The sequence below is a fragment of the Lagopus muta genome, chromosome 33 (genome assembly GCF_023343835.1).
Source record: "Lagopus muta isolate bLagMut1 chromosome 33, bLagMut1 primary, whole genome shotgun sequence".
In the NCBI taxonomy this organism is placed as follows: Eukaryota; Metazoa; Chordata; class Aves; order Galliformes; family Phasianidae; genus Lagopus; species Lagopus muta.
This window is the reverse complement of record NC_064465.1, coordinates 712245-729449: the sequence shown is the minus strand read 5'-3', so window position 1 is coordinate 729449 and position 17205 is coordinate 712245. Positions and strand designations below refer to the sequence as shown.

The 17205-nt window shown below is 60.9% G+C and overlaps 2 protein-coding genes across 5 annotated transcripts; both read right to left on the bottom strand.

Annotated features, from left to right (window-relative positions):
- Window positions 1-324: 324 nt before the first annotated feature.
- On the bottom strand, window positions 325-2137 carry CENPA (centromere protein A). Its single transcript, XM_048930045.1, has 4 exons — window positions 1871-2137; window positions 1688-1785; window positions 1005-1082; window positions 325-581 (listed from the first exon to the last, which is right to left on the bottom strand). Exons 1-4 carry the CDS (start codon window positions 1959-1961, stop codon window positions 447-449), a joined length of 402 nt encoding a protein of 133 aa, XP_048786002.1. The 5' UTR covers window positions 1962-2137; the 3' UTR covers window positions 325-446.
- A 118-nt stretch (window positions 2138-2255) lies between these two features.
- LOC125686232 (complement C4-like) lies at window positions 2256-17076 on the bottom strand. 4 transcript variants are annotated; one of them, XM_048929992.1, is made up of 41 exons: window positions 16576-17076; window positions 16062-16251; window positions 15654-15831; window positions 15268-15338; window positions 15082-15170; window positions 14466-14548; window positions 14302-14398; window positions 13820-13928; window positions 13543-13666; window positions 13120-13232; window positions 12818-12988; window positions 12502-12687; window positions 11890-12075; window positions 11528-11683; window positions 11142-11268; window positions 10927-10998; window positions 10408-10602; window positions 10114-10228; window positions 9970-10040; window positions 9681-9820; window positions 9044-9244; window positions 8707-8758; window positions 8543-8632; window positions 7886-8083; window positions 7540-7615; window positions 7247-7403; window positions 7034-7150; window positions 6463-6628; window positions 5842-6008; window positions 5565-5735; window positions 5300-5359; window positions 5065-5158; window positions 4754-4988; window positions 4578-4668; window positions 4206-4280; window positions 3970-4072; window positions 3777-3866; window positions 3480-3569; window positions 3090-3173; window positions 2644-2776; window positions 2256-2512 (listed from the first exon to the last, which is right to left on the bottom strand). In XM_048929992.1, the coding sequence occupies exons 1-41, from the start codon at window positions 16653-16655 to the stop codon at window positions 2371-2373; spliced, it is 5145 nt and encodes a 1714-aa protein (XP_048785949.1). In that variant the 5' UTR covers window positions 16656-17076; the 3' UTR covers window positions 2256-2370. The 4 variants fall into 4 exon arrangements, with proteins under 4 accessions (XP_048785949.1, XP_048785950.1, XP_048785951.1 ...); XM_048929993.1 differs by having other exon boundaries at window positions 4754-4979; XM_048929994.1 differs by having other exon boundaries at window positions 11968-12075.
- Between the last annotated feature and the right edge of the window lie 129 nt (window positions 17077-17205).

Genomic DNA, 17205 nt, shown 5'->3' with positions numbered 1-17205 from the left:
CCCCAAAAGCTCCACCTCCCCCCTCCCCCCCCCACCCAAACCCCTCCTACCAGAAGAAGGGAATTGGGTTCACTCCCCTGAAATTATCGTGTGCCCACTCCGCTTCAAATCATGATAAAATTTATGGGAGTGTCCTGATAAAAATACAGGAGTTTCTCCCCCCACAAAGTGCTCCCAGCACCACGGGGTGCCCCCTTCCGAAAAAATAATCACTCACACTCCCATTGTGTGCCCACCAACCAGCAAAGATCCCCCAAACCCCCACCCCACCCGCTACCCATCCATCCTCCCAAGCGCCCCCCACCCCTCTGCTCACCACCTCCCCAAATCCCCCCCCATTACCACAGTCCCCCCAACCCAGCAGCAGAACCCCATCACCGCTCTGTGCGCCTGTGTGTGTGAATAGGGGGAGGGGGTGTTTATTGGGGGCGGGAGGGGGGGGCAGCTCAGAACCCCTCCCCCTGCAGCCCCCGCAGGCGCCGTGCCAGCTGCAGGTCCTTGGGGTACAGCGTGACGCGGCGCGCATGCAGCGAGCACAGGTAGGCATCCTCCAGCAGATGCACCAGGAACGCCTCTGCTGCCTGTGGGACCCCACAAAGCAGGGAGGGGTCAATTCCCACCTCCAGGCCACCCCACAAACGCCAGTCCTCCAAAACAACCCCCGGAACACCCCAAAAACAACCCCTACCCCCAACCTCCCTCCCTAAAACCACGACCTCAAATAACTCCACAGCTCAAAAACCTCCAATCCCCCCCCCAAAACAATCCCCAATCCCAAAACACCTCGCAGCCAAAGACCCCTCCTCAAGCCCAAAGAGACCCCCCAGACACAAGGGGTCCAAATCCACTTTCCCTTCCCCCCCAAAAAGACCTTTTGGGCACTACAAAGCCCCCCAGCTCCACCCAAGGTATCCCTCAGACACCCCCAACCCCAAACCATGAGACCCTCCAAAACAAATCCTCCCGCCCTCCCCCCCCAAAAATAAACCCATAAGGCCCCCCACCTCCTGTAGGGCCAATAGGGCCATAGCCTGCCACTTGTAGTCCACGCCCCGCGTGAAGAGCAGGCAGATCTCCCGCACCTGGAGGGGGGACAGGGGGGCATGGGGACACTGGAGGGACACAGAGAGGGGGCAGGGAGGGGGGGGGCATGGGGACACTGAGGGGGTGAACATGAGCGTGGCATTGAATCATGGGAGGTGACGGGGGGGCTCAAGGACATGGGGGGGACACTGAGTGAAGGATGCTGTGTCCCTGACGGGGGGGACAGAGGAGGTAAGAAGGACACGGGGGGAGGTGGGGCACAAGGACACGGGGGATGTCCATGGAGGGGGGTTGGAGATGCAGAGAGGTTGGGGGGGGTCTGAAGGATCGAATTTTGAGGGGGTGTTGATTTTGGGGGAAGATCCCACTTTAGGGTAAGTCCCATTTGGGGGAGGGGGGGGGGGGCTCTCATTTTGGGTATGAAGGGTCCCATTTTGGGTATGTGGGGGTATTTTTTGAAAGGTCCGGTTGGGGATGCTCCATTTTGAGGGGTGGGGGTCCCCCTTTTATGTACGGCCCCATTCTCGCGGTGTTCCATTTGGGGGGGGGAGTGATTCATATTGGGGCCCCCAAATCTCATGTTCAGATCTCATTTTGGGGCGGGAGGTCCCACGTTGGGGGGGGGGGGGGGGGGTCCCGTTACCACGCGCGCGAAGGGCTGGCGGCGCAGCAGCAGAGCGGTGCTGCTCTGATAGCGACGGATCTCCCGCAGCGCCCTCTGACCGGGCCGGTACCGGCGGGCTGAAACGGAGCGAAGAGACGGGGAAAACAACGGCGATAAAGGCTCAGCCCCACACCCCCCAGCACCCCTCCGGGCTGCACTCACCGCGGGGCCGCGCGGGAGGCGGCGGCGGCGGCGGGGCGGCGGGGGGGGGGCGGCCCCGGCGCCGGGGGCTGCGCGGTTTGGGCCGCGGCATCGGGGCGCTCCGATGGGCGCCGCCGGAGTTCTAATCGCGCGCCGCGGAGCGACGTCACGTCCGGTTGCCTCACGGACGGCTTGCAGCGCCGCTCTGCGCCGCCGGAGGGCCGACTCTGTGGTGGTTCGGAGGACTGTGCGTCTATTTAACCCGCTCTGATCCCACTTCAATCCAGTATGACCCCAGTTGGACCCGTTCTGATCTTTTTTGACCCAGTGTGATCCCTGTTTGTTCCAATACAGATCCAATTGCTCCCACTCAAACCCAGCACACTTCCAGTTGTTCCCAACATGGTCCCAAACAACGCTACTTTATTTCCAATCCATCCCAACTGATCCAACATTGGTGCCAGTTCAACCCAAAAACGGTTCCAGCTGCACTCAGCATGCTCCCGGTAGCTCGCAGTGGCTCACAGCTGGCAGCCCAGTTGGCTCAGGCGGGTGCAGAACTCCTGCAGTTGGGCGCAGTGACCCCGCAGCCGTGTGGCCCTACAGCGTCCAGGGGACGGCACCTCCTCCACCCACGAGTGGGGGCCCAGCAGGAACTGGGGGCTGGAGATGGGGATAGGGGTATCGGGGTATGGGGTCAGGATCAGGGACACGGGGTTAGAAACACTGGGATACGGGACATGGGAACATAAGAACATAGGCACATGGGGACATGGGGCACAGCCCCTTCTCACCGCCCCTCAGGGTCCCGTGTCCCCCCGCTGCCCCCCATCACCAGGTAGATGGTGTGGGGCTGCAGGCGCAGTGGGCAGCTCTTCCGCACCAGCAGCCGCCTCCGCTCCCCAGGAGCTGCTGTTGTGTCCTGACCTGCACCAGTACACACACTATGAACTCACCAAACTTTCCCAGTACCACCCAATACACTCTTGTATTGTTCCAGTATGGCTGAGAGACCCCCCTCAGCACTGCCCAATGCTACCCAAGTATGGCCAAATATATCCCAGCATCCCCTTCTCACCCCACAACCACTTCCAGTGCTCCCATTATACCCAGTCTCTACCAGAATTCCCAGTTCACCCAGTCTCAATTTCCAGTCCTTCCCAGTCCCTCCCAGTACTCCCTGCCTCTCCCAGTGCTGCCATTCTCACCTTCCAGCCCTTCCCAGTGCCCTCAGTCTCACCTCCAAGCAGCACCTCTTTGATTTCCGTCTCAAACGCCACAAAAGCCCCAATCTCGCTCTGGGACAGCACCCGAATCACCAGCGCTGGGGATCAGAGGGGGCAAGGGGTCAAAGGGGTCATGGAGGTCATAAAGATGGGGTCACAGGGGTTACTGTATCACAGGAGTTATGGACATCATAGGGCAGCTATGCGGTTTTGGGGTCAGAGGGATAATTGGCGAGAAAACTACAGGATCCTAGTGAATGCTTTTGGGGTTCAGGGGTCACTTGTGGGGTACAGCGTGCAGCTGTGGGGCTCAGGGGCAGCAGATGGAATTTAGGGCAGTTAAGGTTTGGGATGCAGCCAATTTGGGGTCAGCAGGTCTGAAGTGCAGTGATTTGGGGTCTCACCATAGTCCACACGGGGGCTGTAACAGGCAAAGTCGTGGCGGTCATCAGCTGTCACCTCTTGTGTCCTCCTTTGGGCATGGGGACACCCCCCTGGGAAACCCCAACATCAGTAGGGTGCCCCAACATCATCAGGGACCCAAAACACAAGGTTCTCGGTGAGAGTTCTCTCCATGCCCCGCATGTCTCTCCCCCACGTTCCCCCATAAACCCCATAATTTCACCCCAAGATCCTCAAAAGTTGGGTGGAGGGGTTCACCGGATGGGGGTCCCACATATGGGGTCACAGTGGGGTCCCACCTTGGGCACATTCACAGATTTTGGGGGAGCACAGTGTGGCGATGGTGCTGCTCCTTTGTGGGGCGTTGTAGAAGACGGTGCAGCGCTGCCCTGGATGGGGCACAGAGGGGTCAGATGGGCCACGCCTCCTCTCATGGCCACACCCACCAAGACCCCACCAATTTAGGCCCCGCCCACTGAGTGCCCCGCCCACCGGGCTCATAGTAGTCATAGATGGCTGCCATTGCCGGCTGCATGTGGCCCACGGCCACCTCCTGGGTGGCCCCAAAACTGAGACACTGCCGCTCGGGGGGGACCTGGGGACAGGAATGAGAACACGTGGGGGAACAAGGGATGTGTGGGGAGAACGGGGTATGGTGTGGGGACAGGGACATAGGGGATACGGGATCACGGGGCCATTGAGGTTATGGGTGACACAGGGGGACACACCTCATCCAGGTACAGCACCAACTGGTTCCCATCCAGCTCGTAGTGACTGATCCAGCGATCCACCACGTCCCGCAGCTGTTGTGGGACAGCAGCACCCGGATACGTCCCTCCCCAACACCCACATCCAACACCCCAACACTCCAACCTAACAGCTCCACCTCAACAGCCCTGCACCCCAACACCCCCAGACCCAACTCTCCGACCCCAACAACCCCAACTCGATGTTCCAGCACACCCAACCACAACACCTCAAACCCCAACAGCCCCATAAGCCATGACTCCAACATTCTGCCACCCCAACGACTCCAACACCCCCACACCCCATAACTCCCCTCAGCTCCCCTACATCCTCCAAGTCCCCCAGGCCCCTACCTTGTCCAGGTCTGCCCTATGGGGTGAGAAGCCACTGAGCAGAGAGATCTCCACCACCGCCATCCCCGTTAGTGCCACCCCTGGGCTCCGCCTACAACAGGCCACGCCCATCAGCAATAAGCACCGCCTAGCAGCAGGATGCCCCGCCCACTGGAACAGGAAGCTCCGCCCCTCACCGGAAGCAGACCAGAAAGGCCACCTCATGGGCAGGGCTCTGCGTGCTGCGGCGTCGCCGCTTCCGGGCATCCCATAAGGACATGGGGCTGAGTGGGGCGGGGCCATCTGCTTGCCCCTCCCCTTCCACAGGCCCCGCCCCTTCCATGGGCACTGCCCCTTTTGTAGGCTCCTCCCCCTCTTTAGGCTCCGCCTCCTCGTAGTCCTCATAGTCCTCGTAGTCCTCATCTGCTGGGGCTTGGGGTATGGAAAACAGGGCTGAGGCCACGCCCCCTCCGAAGAAAGGGCGGGGTCTTTGGGGGCGGGGCCTTACCATGGTACAGGATGGGGCCGGTGATGGCCACCTCCAGGTGCAGCGCCTGGCACGTGGCATTGGGAGGTGACAGCAGGCGGAACTGGCGGAGCACCTGGGGACAGCAAGGGGACAGCGTCACATCGTGATGGGACAGCAGGAGGACATCGTGACAGCATGAGGGGACACCGTGAGGGGAGGTTGTGAGGGGACATCAGCTCTTGGAGGTGACACCAATGTCCATGCAGCCACCCACCGTCAGCGTCCCTTCGCCGTGTCCCTCCACCTGCACTGTCACCGGGCTGCCCAGAGGCACCTGGGGGACATGGGGACAAAGCAAAGACACAGGGACCCCAAAACCTCGTGTCGATCACGTCCTACCACGTCCCCCACATCCCACGTTCCCCACCTCCTACTATGTCCCATCCTACCATGTCTCCATATCACATCCTACCAGGTCCAGATACATCCCCTATGTCCTCACATCCCCCATGTCCTGCCACGTCCCACCACGCCCCCACCTGCAGCTCCTGCTCCAGCGGCTCCAGCCCTGGCTTCAGCGTCACCTGAGTGCCACCAGCCCTCCCCCGGGCACCCCCCGGCCAGGAGAGCCCCAGGTTCAGCCCCGCTGTGCTCCCGCGACCCCACTGCAGCCACATCTGGGCCAGCGCCTCCAGGGCCACCACCGTGTCCTGCAGGAACACCGAGCAGGTTGGGGACACAGCCACCAAAGGGGACACCGGAGATCGAGTCCCCTTCACACCGAGGCACACAGGGGGCTCCGTGCACCCCCCCCACCTGAGTGGAGTGGAAGCCACCTCCATAATTGCTCTGCTGCCGGAGCCACCGTGCCGCCCTCCCAGCCCCGGCGATGTCACGGCTCTGCAGCAGTGCCAGAAGGGCGTAAGCCGTCGCCTCCACTGTGGCTGCAGGGCCACCAGATGGCCAGAAGGTCGCACGGCCACCTGCATGGAGACGGGGTCACAGGGGGCTCATATGGGGTCATGGGGGGTCCTATGGGGTCATGGGGACCCAGAGTGGGTGCGGAGAATGGATTTGAAGAAGAATTTGAAGAACTGCTCTGAAGAAGAATTAATTACAAGAACGAAATCAAAGGAAAGTAAATCTGAAGAACAGTTTTGGAGAAGAACCCATCCGAAGTGGAACGAATCTGTGGAACTTGAACGAGAATTAATTTTAGGAGGAATTAATCAGGAGAACGAAATCAAAGAAGAATCTGAAGAACGAACGTGAAGGAGAGAAATTTGAATAGGAATGAATTTGAAGTATATGAAGAAGAGTTTGAGGAAGAACAAAATTGAAGGATTTGAATGAGTGTGAATCTGAAGAAGGGGCCAGAGGGGTCCAGGAGCCACCCATGGTGACAAAGGCCAATGCCACTGCCCCATGGGGACACACCGTGGGCGCTCTGGGCCATGCCCCGCAGACGTTCCACTGCCGGATGCGGCCCCGGAGGAGTGGTGTCCACCAATGCCAGTGCATAGGCTGTGATGGCCGTCCCATAGGTCCCCAACTGCTCCACACGGCCCCATAGGAACGTGGAGGCTCGGGACAGGGATTTGTCCTGTGGCAGTGGGACATGGAGTGTGGGGACATGAAGAGACGTGGGAGACAGGGAGGCGTGGGGGATACTGGGGGACGTGGACACGGGGGACACTAGGGAGACATGGGGATATACAGGGACATGGGGCACACCGGGGGACAGGGGACACAGAGGGATGAGGGGACACTGGAAGACAGGGGGACATGGAGGGATGGGGGACAGTAAGGGATATGGAGGAACTGAGGGACACTGGGGGACATGGGACATATGGGAACATGGGGGGTAGGGATGAACAAGAGATGGAGGAACACTGGGGGGACGTAGAGGGAACTGGGGACATATGAGGGACGTGGGGATGTGGGATATGGGGGCACAAGGGACACATGGTATGGGGACCAAGACACCGGATGGGGATATGGGACGCACCAGGAGGGGCAGCTCGGGGCTGTCCGGGGGCAGCAGAGTGCGGGCACCATGGAGGGCCACCACCACAAAGGCTGTCAGCGACACGGTGGCCTCTGGGCCGGGGTCTGCCACACCGCCCTGGGGACACGGGGACACGAGGGTGAGACAGCGTCATGTAGGGACAGTCTGCAGGGACCTTCAGGGGACATTGCATGCAGCAGGGATGTCACCCACCTGCATCTCGCGGTGCACCACAGCCCTGTGCTCCAAGAAGGCGCCATCTGGCCGCTGCTGCCCCAGCACCCACCGCAGGGATGCAGCGGGGCCACTGGCAGCCACTGGCAAATAAGGCCGGGACAGGGCCAGCACACGCAGCACCAGAGCCGTCAGCCTGTGCAGGACACCGTGTCACCACATCCCCAAATCCCCACGGACCGCATCTCATGCCCCTGTGATGTCCCCACACCCCAATGTCCCCATATCCCACTGTTGTCCCCACGTCCCCACACCATCCCCGCTGCCCTCACCAGGTGCTGCTGTCCCGGTGCAGCCATGCCCCATAGGAGCCGTCACTTTTGCGGAAACTCTGCACCCGCTCAAAGCCTGTGGAGACATCAGAGACCATTGGGGTCACCGCAGACATCCTGGGATATCCCTCACAGCACTGCACCTCCACACGGAGCACTGCACACCCCATTGCAAACATCAAAGATAAATGCAAGCCATGAAGGAGAAATGCAAACCCATAGAGAAATGCAAACCTCGTTACATCCCCATACAGCACTGCGTCCCTTGGAGCACAGCCCACTCCATAAAGCACAGCCCACCCCATAAAGCACAGCCCACCCCATAAAGCACAGCCCCACAGCTCACCCTGCTGCAGGGTTCTGAGGCCACGCTGTCGATGCCCGGGGGGCAGCTGCCCCCACCCTTCGCTCTCATCCAGGAACCGCAGAGCAGCAGCAGTGGGTGCCATTGACATCAGGGACTGCTCCCCACAGCCCCGGGGGGAGCGGAGCAGAGAGTCTCCCACCCCCAGAGCGCCCTGCAGCGCCCAGCCTGGCACCCGGCCTGGGACAAGGGGGACAGGGGGACATGGGGAATGTTGTGGGGACAGGGGGACACAGGACGGTGTGGGGATGGAAGGGGATATGGGGTCACAGGAGTGTGGGATATGTGACATGGGGATAGGATGTGGGATAGGCATGGGGACATAGATGGGGATGAGCAGGGGGACATGGGGACATTGGGACACCCATGGGGATGTGCAGAGGGGCACACATCAGGGGACACAGGGTTGTACACAGGGGACATGTGGATGTAATAAGGATGTGAGAACATGTGGGGACACCCAGGGGACACACACAGGGGCACAACATGAGGAGACGGCCGCACACATGGGTATGGGGACACAGGGACAGAGAGAGGATCAGGGCTGGACATCAATCTCCCCAACAAATGTCCTCCCACGTCCCCACGTCCCCTGTGCCCACCCCCATGTCCCCACCCCGTGTCCCCATCCGCACACACCACTGACACGGATGCTCATGCTGAAATCCCCATCCGGGACGATCTCAGCAGGGACATCCCCTGGCAGCTCCAGGCTCCGGCTCCGCTTATCTGCAGGGACACCACACCACAGGGTCAAGCCCCACGTCCCCATGTCCCCACTGTCCCCCAGCCCTCACACCCACCATCTGTGTCCAGGACGTAGGTGGTCTCCTCCAGGTGCAGCTCTCCCTCGGGCTGCAGGAATGGGTGGCACCGTTCCCACCAAGGACATGGGGACACATGAGGAGACAAATGCAGTGCCCAGGGCCACCAAGGACCCAGTGTCCCCAAATCCCACAGGGACCAACATATCCAGGGCCACCACAGTCACAGGGACATGGTGTCCATGAACCTCAAAGTGACAATCCCAGTATGCAAGACCACCAGAGACCCGCAAGGACAGCAATGTCCAAGAGATCACAGGGCACAGGGGACCTGAGAAGTGACCCAGGTGACCAGAGGGGACTCCGCTGATCTCACCTCGACATGCAGGACTCGGGTGACGCGGTCTCCCAGCCCCCACGGCCCGCGGGCGGTGACGGTGATGGGGATGTCCCCAGGCTGGAGGGCCACCAGGGTGAGGGGTGCAGCCACTGCCCGCCCCGGGGGCAGCTCTAACATCTGGGGGACCCCATCCAGCGCCGCGCACACCCCCTCCACTGCCGACAGCGTCACCGTCACCTGCATCACCATCACTGTCACTCAATGCCACTAGGTGGCCATGGGACAGTGGGGGACTATGGGACAGTGGGGCAGGAAGGGGGTATCTGTGGGGCAGATCAGTATCCATGTGCCACAGGGGGTTATCTATGGGGCAAAAGTGGTACCAGGTGGCTAAGGGGGTACTTGTGGGGTAGAGGGGGATGTACGAGGAGCAGGAGGCAGCTATTGAAAGGAAAAGGTAATCTGTGGGGCACAGGGGGTTAACCATGGGGCAGAAAGAAGGTATCTATGGGGTAAGGTATATTTGTTAGAGGGAAAGAGATACGTATGGGGCAGCAGGGCAAGTATGGAGCACAGTGGTACCTAAGAGAGCTATCTATTTGAAGCAAAAGGGTATTTATTGGAGAGAAAGAGGTATCTTTGGGGTGCCTATGGGGGTTTCTATAGGGCTTACATTGATGCTGTGGGGCAGCCTGCTGTGGATGAGGGGCTGCAGCTGCAGCTGCTCTCGGGGACGGATGCTGGGGGGCAGCCGAAGTGCCACGCGCACATCCTGCGTCACCGTCACCTGCTGCGGCTCCGCCACGCACAGCCCTGCCAGGACCTCATCACTGAGGGGCAGCGCAGGGACACGGCGGGGACAAAGGGACATTCGGGGGGTGGGGGAGAGGGGGGACATGGGGACACCACAATGGGGACGTCAGGGGGACACCACAGGGCCACTGAGGGGTGGTGACACTCACCGTGTCCAGGGACAATGGCGACTGCCTGAATCTCCCACGTAGTGATGGAGTCAGGGAGCAGCACTGAGAGCCTGAGGAGATGGGGACATGAGGAAATTGGGCCATGGGGACATGGAATGGGGACATGGGGACACGGGTACACACCGTGCTGTGCTGGCGACACGGACGCGTTGCCACAGCCAGCTCTCAGGGAAGAAGCTCCTCGTGGGGACGTCCTCATCATCATCCAACAGCTGCTCTGCCAGCTGTGCCTCCAGCACTGCCATGGGGACAGCAGGGGACATCCTTACATGTGGGGATCCCAGGTCATGGAATCCCAGGGCATGGGATGTCCCCATGTGCCACCCCCCATGGGGATCCCCCATCCGAATGTCCCCACATCAATACAGATCACCAATGGCCACCCCTCCCCGCTCTGGGGACACTGCTGACACTCACCCCGTGCCAACCCCCCGCGCTGTCCCCTCCGCCGCAGGTTCTGTGCCACCTCACAGCACTGCAGGAAGGCGTCTCGGCAGCCCCCCGCCGTTGTCACCCGCTGTCCCCGCTGCTGGCACGTGGCACGGATGGGCAGCGCCGTCGCTCCGTCCCGGCAGCAGCGCCACATCACCGCGTTATCGCGCCACGGCCCCGCTGCGGGGACACGGGGACACGTGTGGAGGTGGCACCACGGGGACACATGGGGTCGGGCCAAGGGATGGGGGACAAAGTGTAGGGGGATGAAGATGGGGACGGGAGATGGCAGATGTGGGGACACAATAGGAATAGGGACACTGATGGCTGGGGGCGGCCAGGGGGTGTGAGGATGAGGCGACGTGGGGACAAGGTGACACAGAGACAGTGACATGGAGATGAAGTGACAGGGGGATGTGGTGACACAGGGACATGGTGATGGGGGAGACAGAGACAGACACTGGGACACAGGGATGGGGTGACATGGGGACATCAGGCACTCACCCTTCTCCTCCAGCAGCTTCAGCAGCTCCAGAGAGCGGCGTTGGCGGGTGGGGGCCGGGGGACAGTGGGGGGCTGTGGTGGGGAGAGCCCCGTCACCATGTCCTCATGGCCCCACGTCCCCAGATCTCAATGTCCTCATATCAGTACCTTGCCATATTCCCATATCCTCGTGTCCCATAACTCCCTGTACCCCCCATGTCCCCATCCCCACTCACCTGCCTGCACTGTGGGGCTGCCACCCTGCAGTCCCAGCACGAGCCCTGCAGCCCCAAAGATCCCAACGGCATCAGGGCCGCCCCCAGGGCTGCACCCCAAATCGCTGCTGCCTAGAGCCGCCTCCACCTGGGACACAGAACGGGGTCACCCCCTGTCCCCAAATGTCCCCAACATGGCCACATGGCCCCATTTCCTCCAGGCAGCCCTAAAGGGTCACAGGGATTTGGGGGATCCTGAGAGTTTGGGGGAGATCTCAGGGCTCTGAGTGTCAGGGCTTTGGGTTTTGTGGTGTGCAAGGATTTGGGACATCCCCAATCTGGGGGGTTTGGGGGTCATTGAAGGTTTGGGGGATGAGGGATTTGGTGTCTGAGGGATTTGGGGTCACCTTGGCAGCGTTCAGGCGGTGCCGTGGCTCCAGGCTCAGCACTACAGTGTCGATGGCCCCAATGGCCACTGTCACTGGAGTCTCCGTTGTCACCGTCACCGTCAGTGGGTCCTGAGGTCGCAGGGTGGTCCCGCGAGGAGGGACCTTCACCTGCACCTGCAGCCATGGATCCCAGTATGTCCCAGTGTTCCCAGTGCCACCAGAGCTCCCAGTGCTCCCAGTCCCTCCCTGCACTTCTAGTACGTCCCAGTTAACCCAGTTCTTCCCAGTTCTCCCAGCACACCCAGTCTCTCCCAGTCCTCCCAAGTCCTTCCCACTTCTTCCCAGCCCCCCCAGCCCTCCCAGCCCCCCAGTACACCCACCTGCTCATCACAGCCCCCCCGCACAGCCCCCCCCCATGAGGCAGCCACCACATTTCCCCCACTCAGGAAGAAGGCGACCACATGTAGATATGGGGCCATGTCCGCTGTCACCGGCAGTGCCACCTCCGTCAGTGTCACCTGGGAGGCCACCGTGTGGGCCACCACCACCCTCCCACGGGCCATTGCCTGCAGAAACATGGGGGTGTGTGACACCAGCATAACATGCAGTGCAATGTGCATGCCTAGCATGCAACTCGCAACGTGCAAACACACATGGGACATGCAGCATGTGTGAGAAGCTGTGTGCAACATAACATGCATGACACACATCCGATGTGCAGCTGGGCGTGCAACGTGCAAGTGACACGTGTGCAGTGCAGCATGCAACACAATGCATGCCATGCCAATGCATCAGGGCATGCAACCCACACACACACTGCAACATGCACACAAAACATACAGCAAACATGCAACGTGTAACAACACACAATGCACATGTGGCACCATGTGTGCATAACATGCAGTGCACATGCAACATGCAGTGTGTGACACAGAACATGCAAAACACAGCGTGCAACATGTGCAACACAGCACATAAGTGCTGGAGCTCACCAGGAGGTGGAAGCGCTGCGGGGCGGGGGGTGGCCCCACATGGTGCAGCTGCAGCCGCAGCTCTTCCCCGGGATGGAGCGACCCCCGGGGACCCCCCAGCACCAGGAACCGCCCAGACACCGCTGCCATCGGGGTCACCAACAGCTGTGCCCGCGCTGGGTGGACACCGGGCTGTCCTGCTTCCACCTGAGGGTCCCACAGACACCACAGTGCATGGAGTGCCCAAGTCCCATATTACACCTCCCACATCCCATATCCCCACGTTCCCATGTCCCCATATCCCCCACCCTGTGTTCCCACGTCTGTCCCCACTCACGCTCAGCTCCATCCTCGTGGCTCCTTTGGGGACATTGATGGGGACAGCGATGTCACCGCTGTTGTCCGCCCGCAGCTCTATGAGGGGCGGTGCGGGGGCTCCGGTCACCCCCACCGTCACTCTCACGGGGACCCCCGGGGCTGCGCCTCCCCCAGCCTGCAGCACCCGGCCCTACGGGAGCACCACAGCACGCACCGGGTGAGAACAGCGCATGCGCACGGCCTCGCGCAAGAATGCAAAAGCGCGCCCCGAACACGCAGACATCTGCACCTCTCTGCACAGTCACGCGCAGATTTGCTCACCACGAGAGTGTAGGGCGCTCCGGGCACGAAGAACCGCGCGCTCCTCTGCAGCTGCAGCGCCCATTGGGACCGGACCAGCGGCACCAGCAGCTCCCGCTCCACGAGTTCGCCCCCTGCGGGACACCGTCAGGCCACGCCTCCTCCTCACAACGCCCTCTGACCACGCCCACCCCGTAGCCACGCCCATTTCTGTGGCCACGCCCCCTTCGTGGCCTCACCCCCACTTGGGGATCCCAAATCCCCCTGAGATAACAAGGGGTCCCAAAATCCTCGAGGGACCCCAAAATCTTCTTGGAACCCTTGAAAACCCCTTTGAAATCCCAAAGCCTCCGCGAGACTCCAAAACCCTTTTGGGACCCCAAAAACCCCTCTGGGACCCCAAAAGCTTTCAGGTCCCGCCCCCTTTCCCGAAGCCCCGCCCACCTGCCGATTCGACCACGCCCACCGCCAGGCGCAGCTGCGCCCCCTGCAGGTCGGTCAGCGCCACGCCCGCCGCTTTGGCCACGCCCACCGGGGACACCTCCAGAGAGGCGTGGCCTTCTGTCACCTGGGGGCGGGGATAGTGAGAAGGGGCGTGGCTATGGCTAAGGGGACGTGGTTATGAGAAAGGGGTGGGGCTGTGGGAAGGGTGAGGTAATGGAAAGAGGCGGGGTTATGGAAAGGGGCGGGGTCAACCCCCCTGTAGGTTTTGGGGTCTCACCTGGCACTGCTGCTCCAGACCCCGCAGGAAGCGACCCCCCCGGCCCCCAGCATCCCGCAGCCCCACACGCAGCTGTGCACGGCCCCACACCGGCGCTCCATCTGGGAATCTGGGGGTCCAAAGGGTCAGTGGGGTCAGGAGGTCCCCAGCGGTTAATAGGGTCAGGGGGGTGGATCCCAAAGGCCAATAAGGTCAAAGAGAGAGATCCCAAAAGTTAATAGGGTCAAGGTGCCCCAGAGGTCAATAGGGCTGGGGGAACCCAAAGGTTATAGGGTGAAGGATTGACTCCAAATGACATCAGGGCCACTGATTTAGGGTGGATTGGAGGGGAATTTGGGGAATTCAGGAGAGCTGGAAGGGATCTGGGAGATTTGGGAGAAGATGTATGGAAATTTTTGGCTGGAATTTGTGGGAGATCGGGTGAGATTTGGATAGGATTTAGATGGGGATTTGGGGGGATTTTGTCTCCAGGGGTCCCATACTGGACGTGCAGGTGGATGCGCAGTGGGGCTGGTTCGGGGTCACTCAGCACAACGAAGCCACGCTCGGGGCGGATGCGCACCTCAAAGCCAGGCAGCACTGGGGACAACAGATGGGGTTATGGGGGGTATGGGGGCACAGCAGGGACCCCCTGGACCCCACTCACCGTATTTGCGCACCTCGAAGGCAGTGGAGCCGTTGGTGCTGGGACTGGCGGCCAACTGTGCCCGTATGTGCCATGTCCCTGGGCTGGGGACACAGGGGCATGGTGACCCTATGGCTCCCATAGGATCCCTCTGGTGTCCTATAGCCTCCCACAACCCTGTATGACCCCTGTGGTGTCCTATGGCCCCTTACAGGCTCCTGTGGTTCCCTATAGGCTCCTGCTACAGTCTTCTATAGACCCTATAGTCCCTTATAGCCCTCCTCATTGACCCCTATGGACTTCTAGAGCCCTCCAGAGCCCTTTTGGTCCCTATATTCTACAGCTTCTCAGAGTCCCTAAGGCTCTTATGGTCCCCCATATCCACCTACAACCCCTGTAGATCCCTATAGCCCTTAAGGTGACCTACAGTTCCCTCAAACTCCCTACAGCCCCAGACCTGTGCCTATCACCCCTATGGTGTCCTATAGCTCCCCACAACCCCCTATAGCTTCTATGGCCACTACAATGCCCCAGTAACCCCACTACTCTGGCCCATCTGCAGCCCCTGTAGCCCCAAATCCCCACAGCCCCCCGTCCCACCCCATGGCCCCCCATTGCCCCCTATAGCCCCACTCACAGGGCGATGTCAGGCAGCACCAGTTGGTCACTCAGCACCGTGTCCAGGGGCACCCGCTGCACCTCCCGCACTCGTGCACCCAATGGATTCTGGGGGGACATGGAGGTACAGGGTGAGAACCCAGACTTGTAGGGCCACCGAAACCCCACAGGGTTACCCATAGCCCCAGCCTTATAGGGCCCTTACCGTGATGGTGACCAGGACGGGTTCGGGGTTCGGCTGTAGGTCAGGGTCCATGGAGAAGACCCGGAAACGCACTGGGGACAAAGAGACATATGGGGACAGGTGGGGGTTATGGAGTTAGGCATTTAGAGTATATTTGGGGGGCTTTGGGTGACAGGGGCATTCGTGGTGTGTTGGGGTGAATTTGGAGGAAATGGGTCAATGTAGGGTGAAAATGGGTGGATTTGGGGGAATTTGGGGAATTGATGGTAGATTTGGAGGGGCTTTGGGGAGAATTCTGGGGTTTATTTAGGGGAGTTGGAACATTTGGAGCACTGGGGGGAGAATCGTGGGCAGATGAGGGATGGCTTTAGGGTTGGGGGGCCTCCAGGTGGATTTGGGGCACTCACCTGTCTGTCGGGGGGCGTAGAGAGGTTTGTCTGTCTGCACAATGAGGTGACCCCTTGGCCCCCCCAGGGCCACATGCAGACTCCAGGTGATAGGGGGGGTCAGGTTGGGGCTGTGGGCCTCTAGGAGCAGCCCCCGACCCCACAGAGCCCCACAGCGCTCAGCCTGCACTGGGGTGACCTGCAGGGAACACAGGGACGCAGCAGGAGACATTTGGGTTATGGGGATAAAGGGGGAGCTCTAGGGAAATGGGAGCTCTGGGGAAGGAGATGTGAGGTGACATGGGTAAGGGTGCACATGTGTCCCTATGTGCCACAGGGGGTGTCCTCAACCCTCTCACCCCACAGGAACACCCCAGAGTCCATCTGCTCCATAGGGACATCCCCCCACGTCCCACAGTGTCCCCATACCTCAATGTGCAGGAGCTGGTTGAAGTTGTTGTGGGGTGTGAGGGCAAATGGGACTGGGAGGGCGCAGGGCCCAGCCCCACGGTCCCCCTCAGCCCATGCAGTCACCATCCCCGTCACCGGCCCCACAGCTGCCACCAACAGCCCCATGGGAGTCCCCAGGGCCATGCGCCGGGGGGCCACCAGCACCAACCTGAGGGAACACTGCTTGAGCCACCAGCCCCATAGCTGCTCCATAAGCCCTCCCAGATCCCATAAGCATGCAGATACCCCTTAGGTCCATAGTTCCTCCCCAGAGGAAACCCCCCCAGCTCTGGCCCCATAACCCCCTCAACCTCGCAGAAATCTCCCTCAATCCCACCAGGCTCCATCACATCACAATCCTATAGCTGCCCCCAACCCCAACAGTGCCCCATAGTCCCTCACAGACATTGCAAGACATTCATAGTCCCATAACTACCCCACAACCAACCCCAACCCCATAGCTACCCCAACCCTAACCCGCAAAACCCCATACTCAGGGTCCTGGGAGCTGCCATCCATTAAGGGAATGAGAAAGAGGAGGAAGAAGAGGCTGAAGGCCCAGCGAGGTCCCATGGCTCCAGCGGTGTGAGGCAGATGGGGGTAGCAGTGCAGGAGCAGCGGGGTTGGGATCAATCATTAACAGGAGGCAGACAACAAGGCCCACCTGCAGACCCTAAGGGCATCGACCTCAGCTGGGCCCACGTGGATGTGGGGAAGCGGTGCAGGGCGGTGCTGCGGGGAAATGACACAGATTCCAAAGGGAGCCCTGGGGGGCACCACTGTCACTGCCCCCCCCCCAGGACACGGAGCCGCTGACCCTATGGACGCGACCCCCCCAAACAACTCCTTGAATGGAATGGAGAATGACTCCTCCTCACTGCCCCCTTCCCGCCGACAGAAACCCTCGGCCCTCTCCCCTGGGGGCGGGACACGGCCCCGTGGGCACACAGCCGAGTTCCCCGCTGCTCGGAGGCCGGGGGGTTCCCACACCGCGCCCCTCTCCTCCCCCACTAAACGCTTTCGCTTTCACTTCACAACCTGCAGGAGCGCATTCTGCCTGGCGCCTGGTGACGTCACGCAAGCTCACGTCCGCCATTGGCGAGGTGGAGGAGGAGGAACCAAT

Coding starts and splice junctions, on each gene's coding strand:
- LOC125686232 (XM_048929992.1), bottom strand. CDS start 16,655: ATGGGACCTCGCTGGGCCTTCAGCCTCTTCTTCCTCCTCTTTCTCATT. Junction 10,229..10,407: donor GCGCGGGGGGTTGGCACGGG/GTGAGTGTCAGC, acceptor TCCCCATGGCAG/TGCTGGAGGCACAGCTGGCA. Junction 6,009..6,462: donor CATGGCCCAGAGCGCCCACG/GTGTGTCCCCAT, acceptor GTCTCCATGCAG/GTGGCCGTGCGACCTTCTGG.
- CENPA (XM_048930045.1), bottom strand. CDS start 1,961: ATGCCGCGGCCCAAACCGCGCAGCCCCCGGCGCCGGGGCCGCCCCCCC. Junction 1,786..1,870: donor GCCTCCCGCGCGGCCCCGCG/GTGAGTGCAGCC, acceptor GCTCCGTTTCAG/CCCGCCGGTACCGGCCCGGT. Junction 1,083..1,687: donor GCCAGCCCTTCGCGCGCGTG/GTAACGGGACCC, acceptor TCCCCCCTCCAG/GTGCGGGAGATCTGCCTGCT.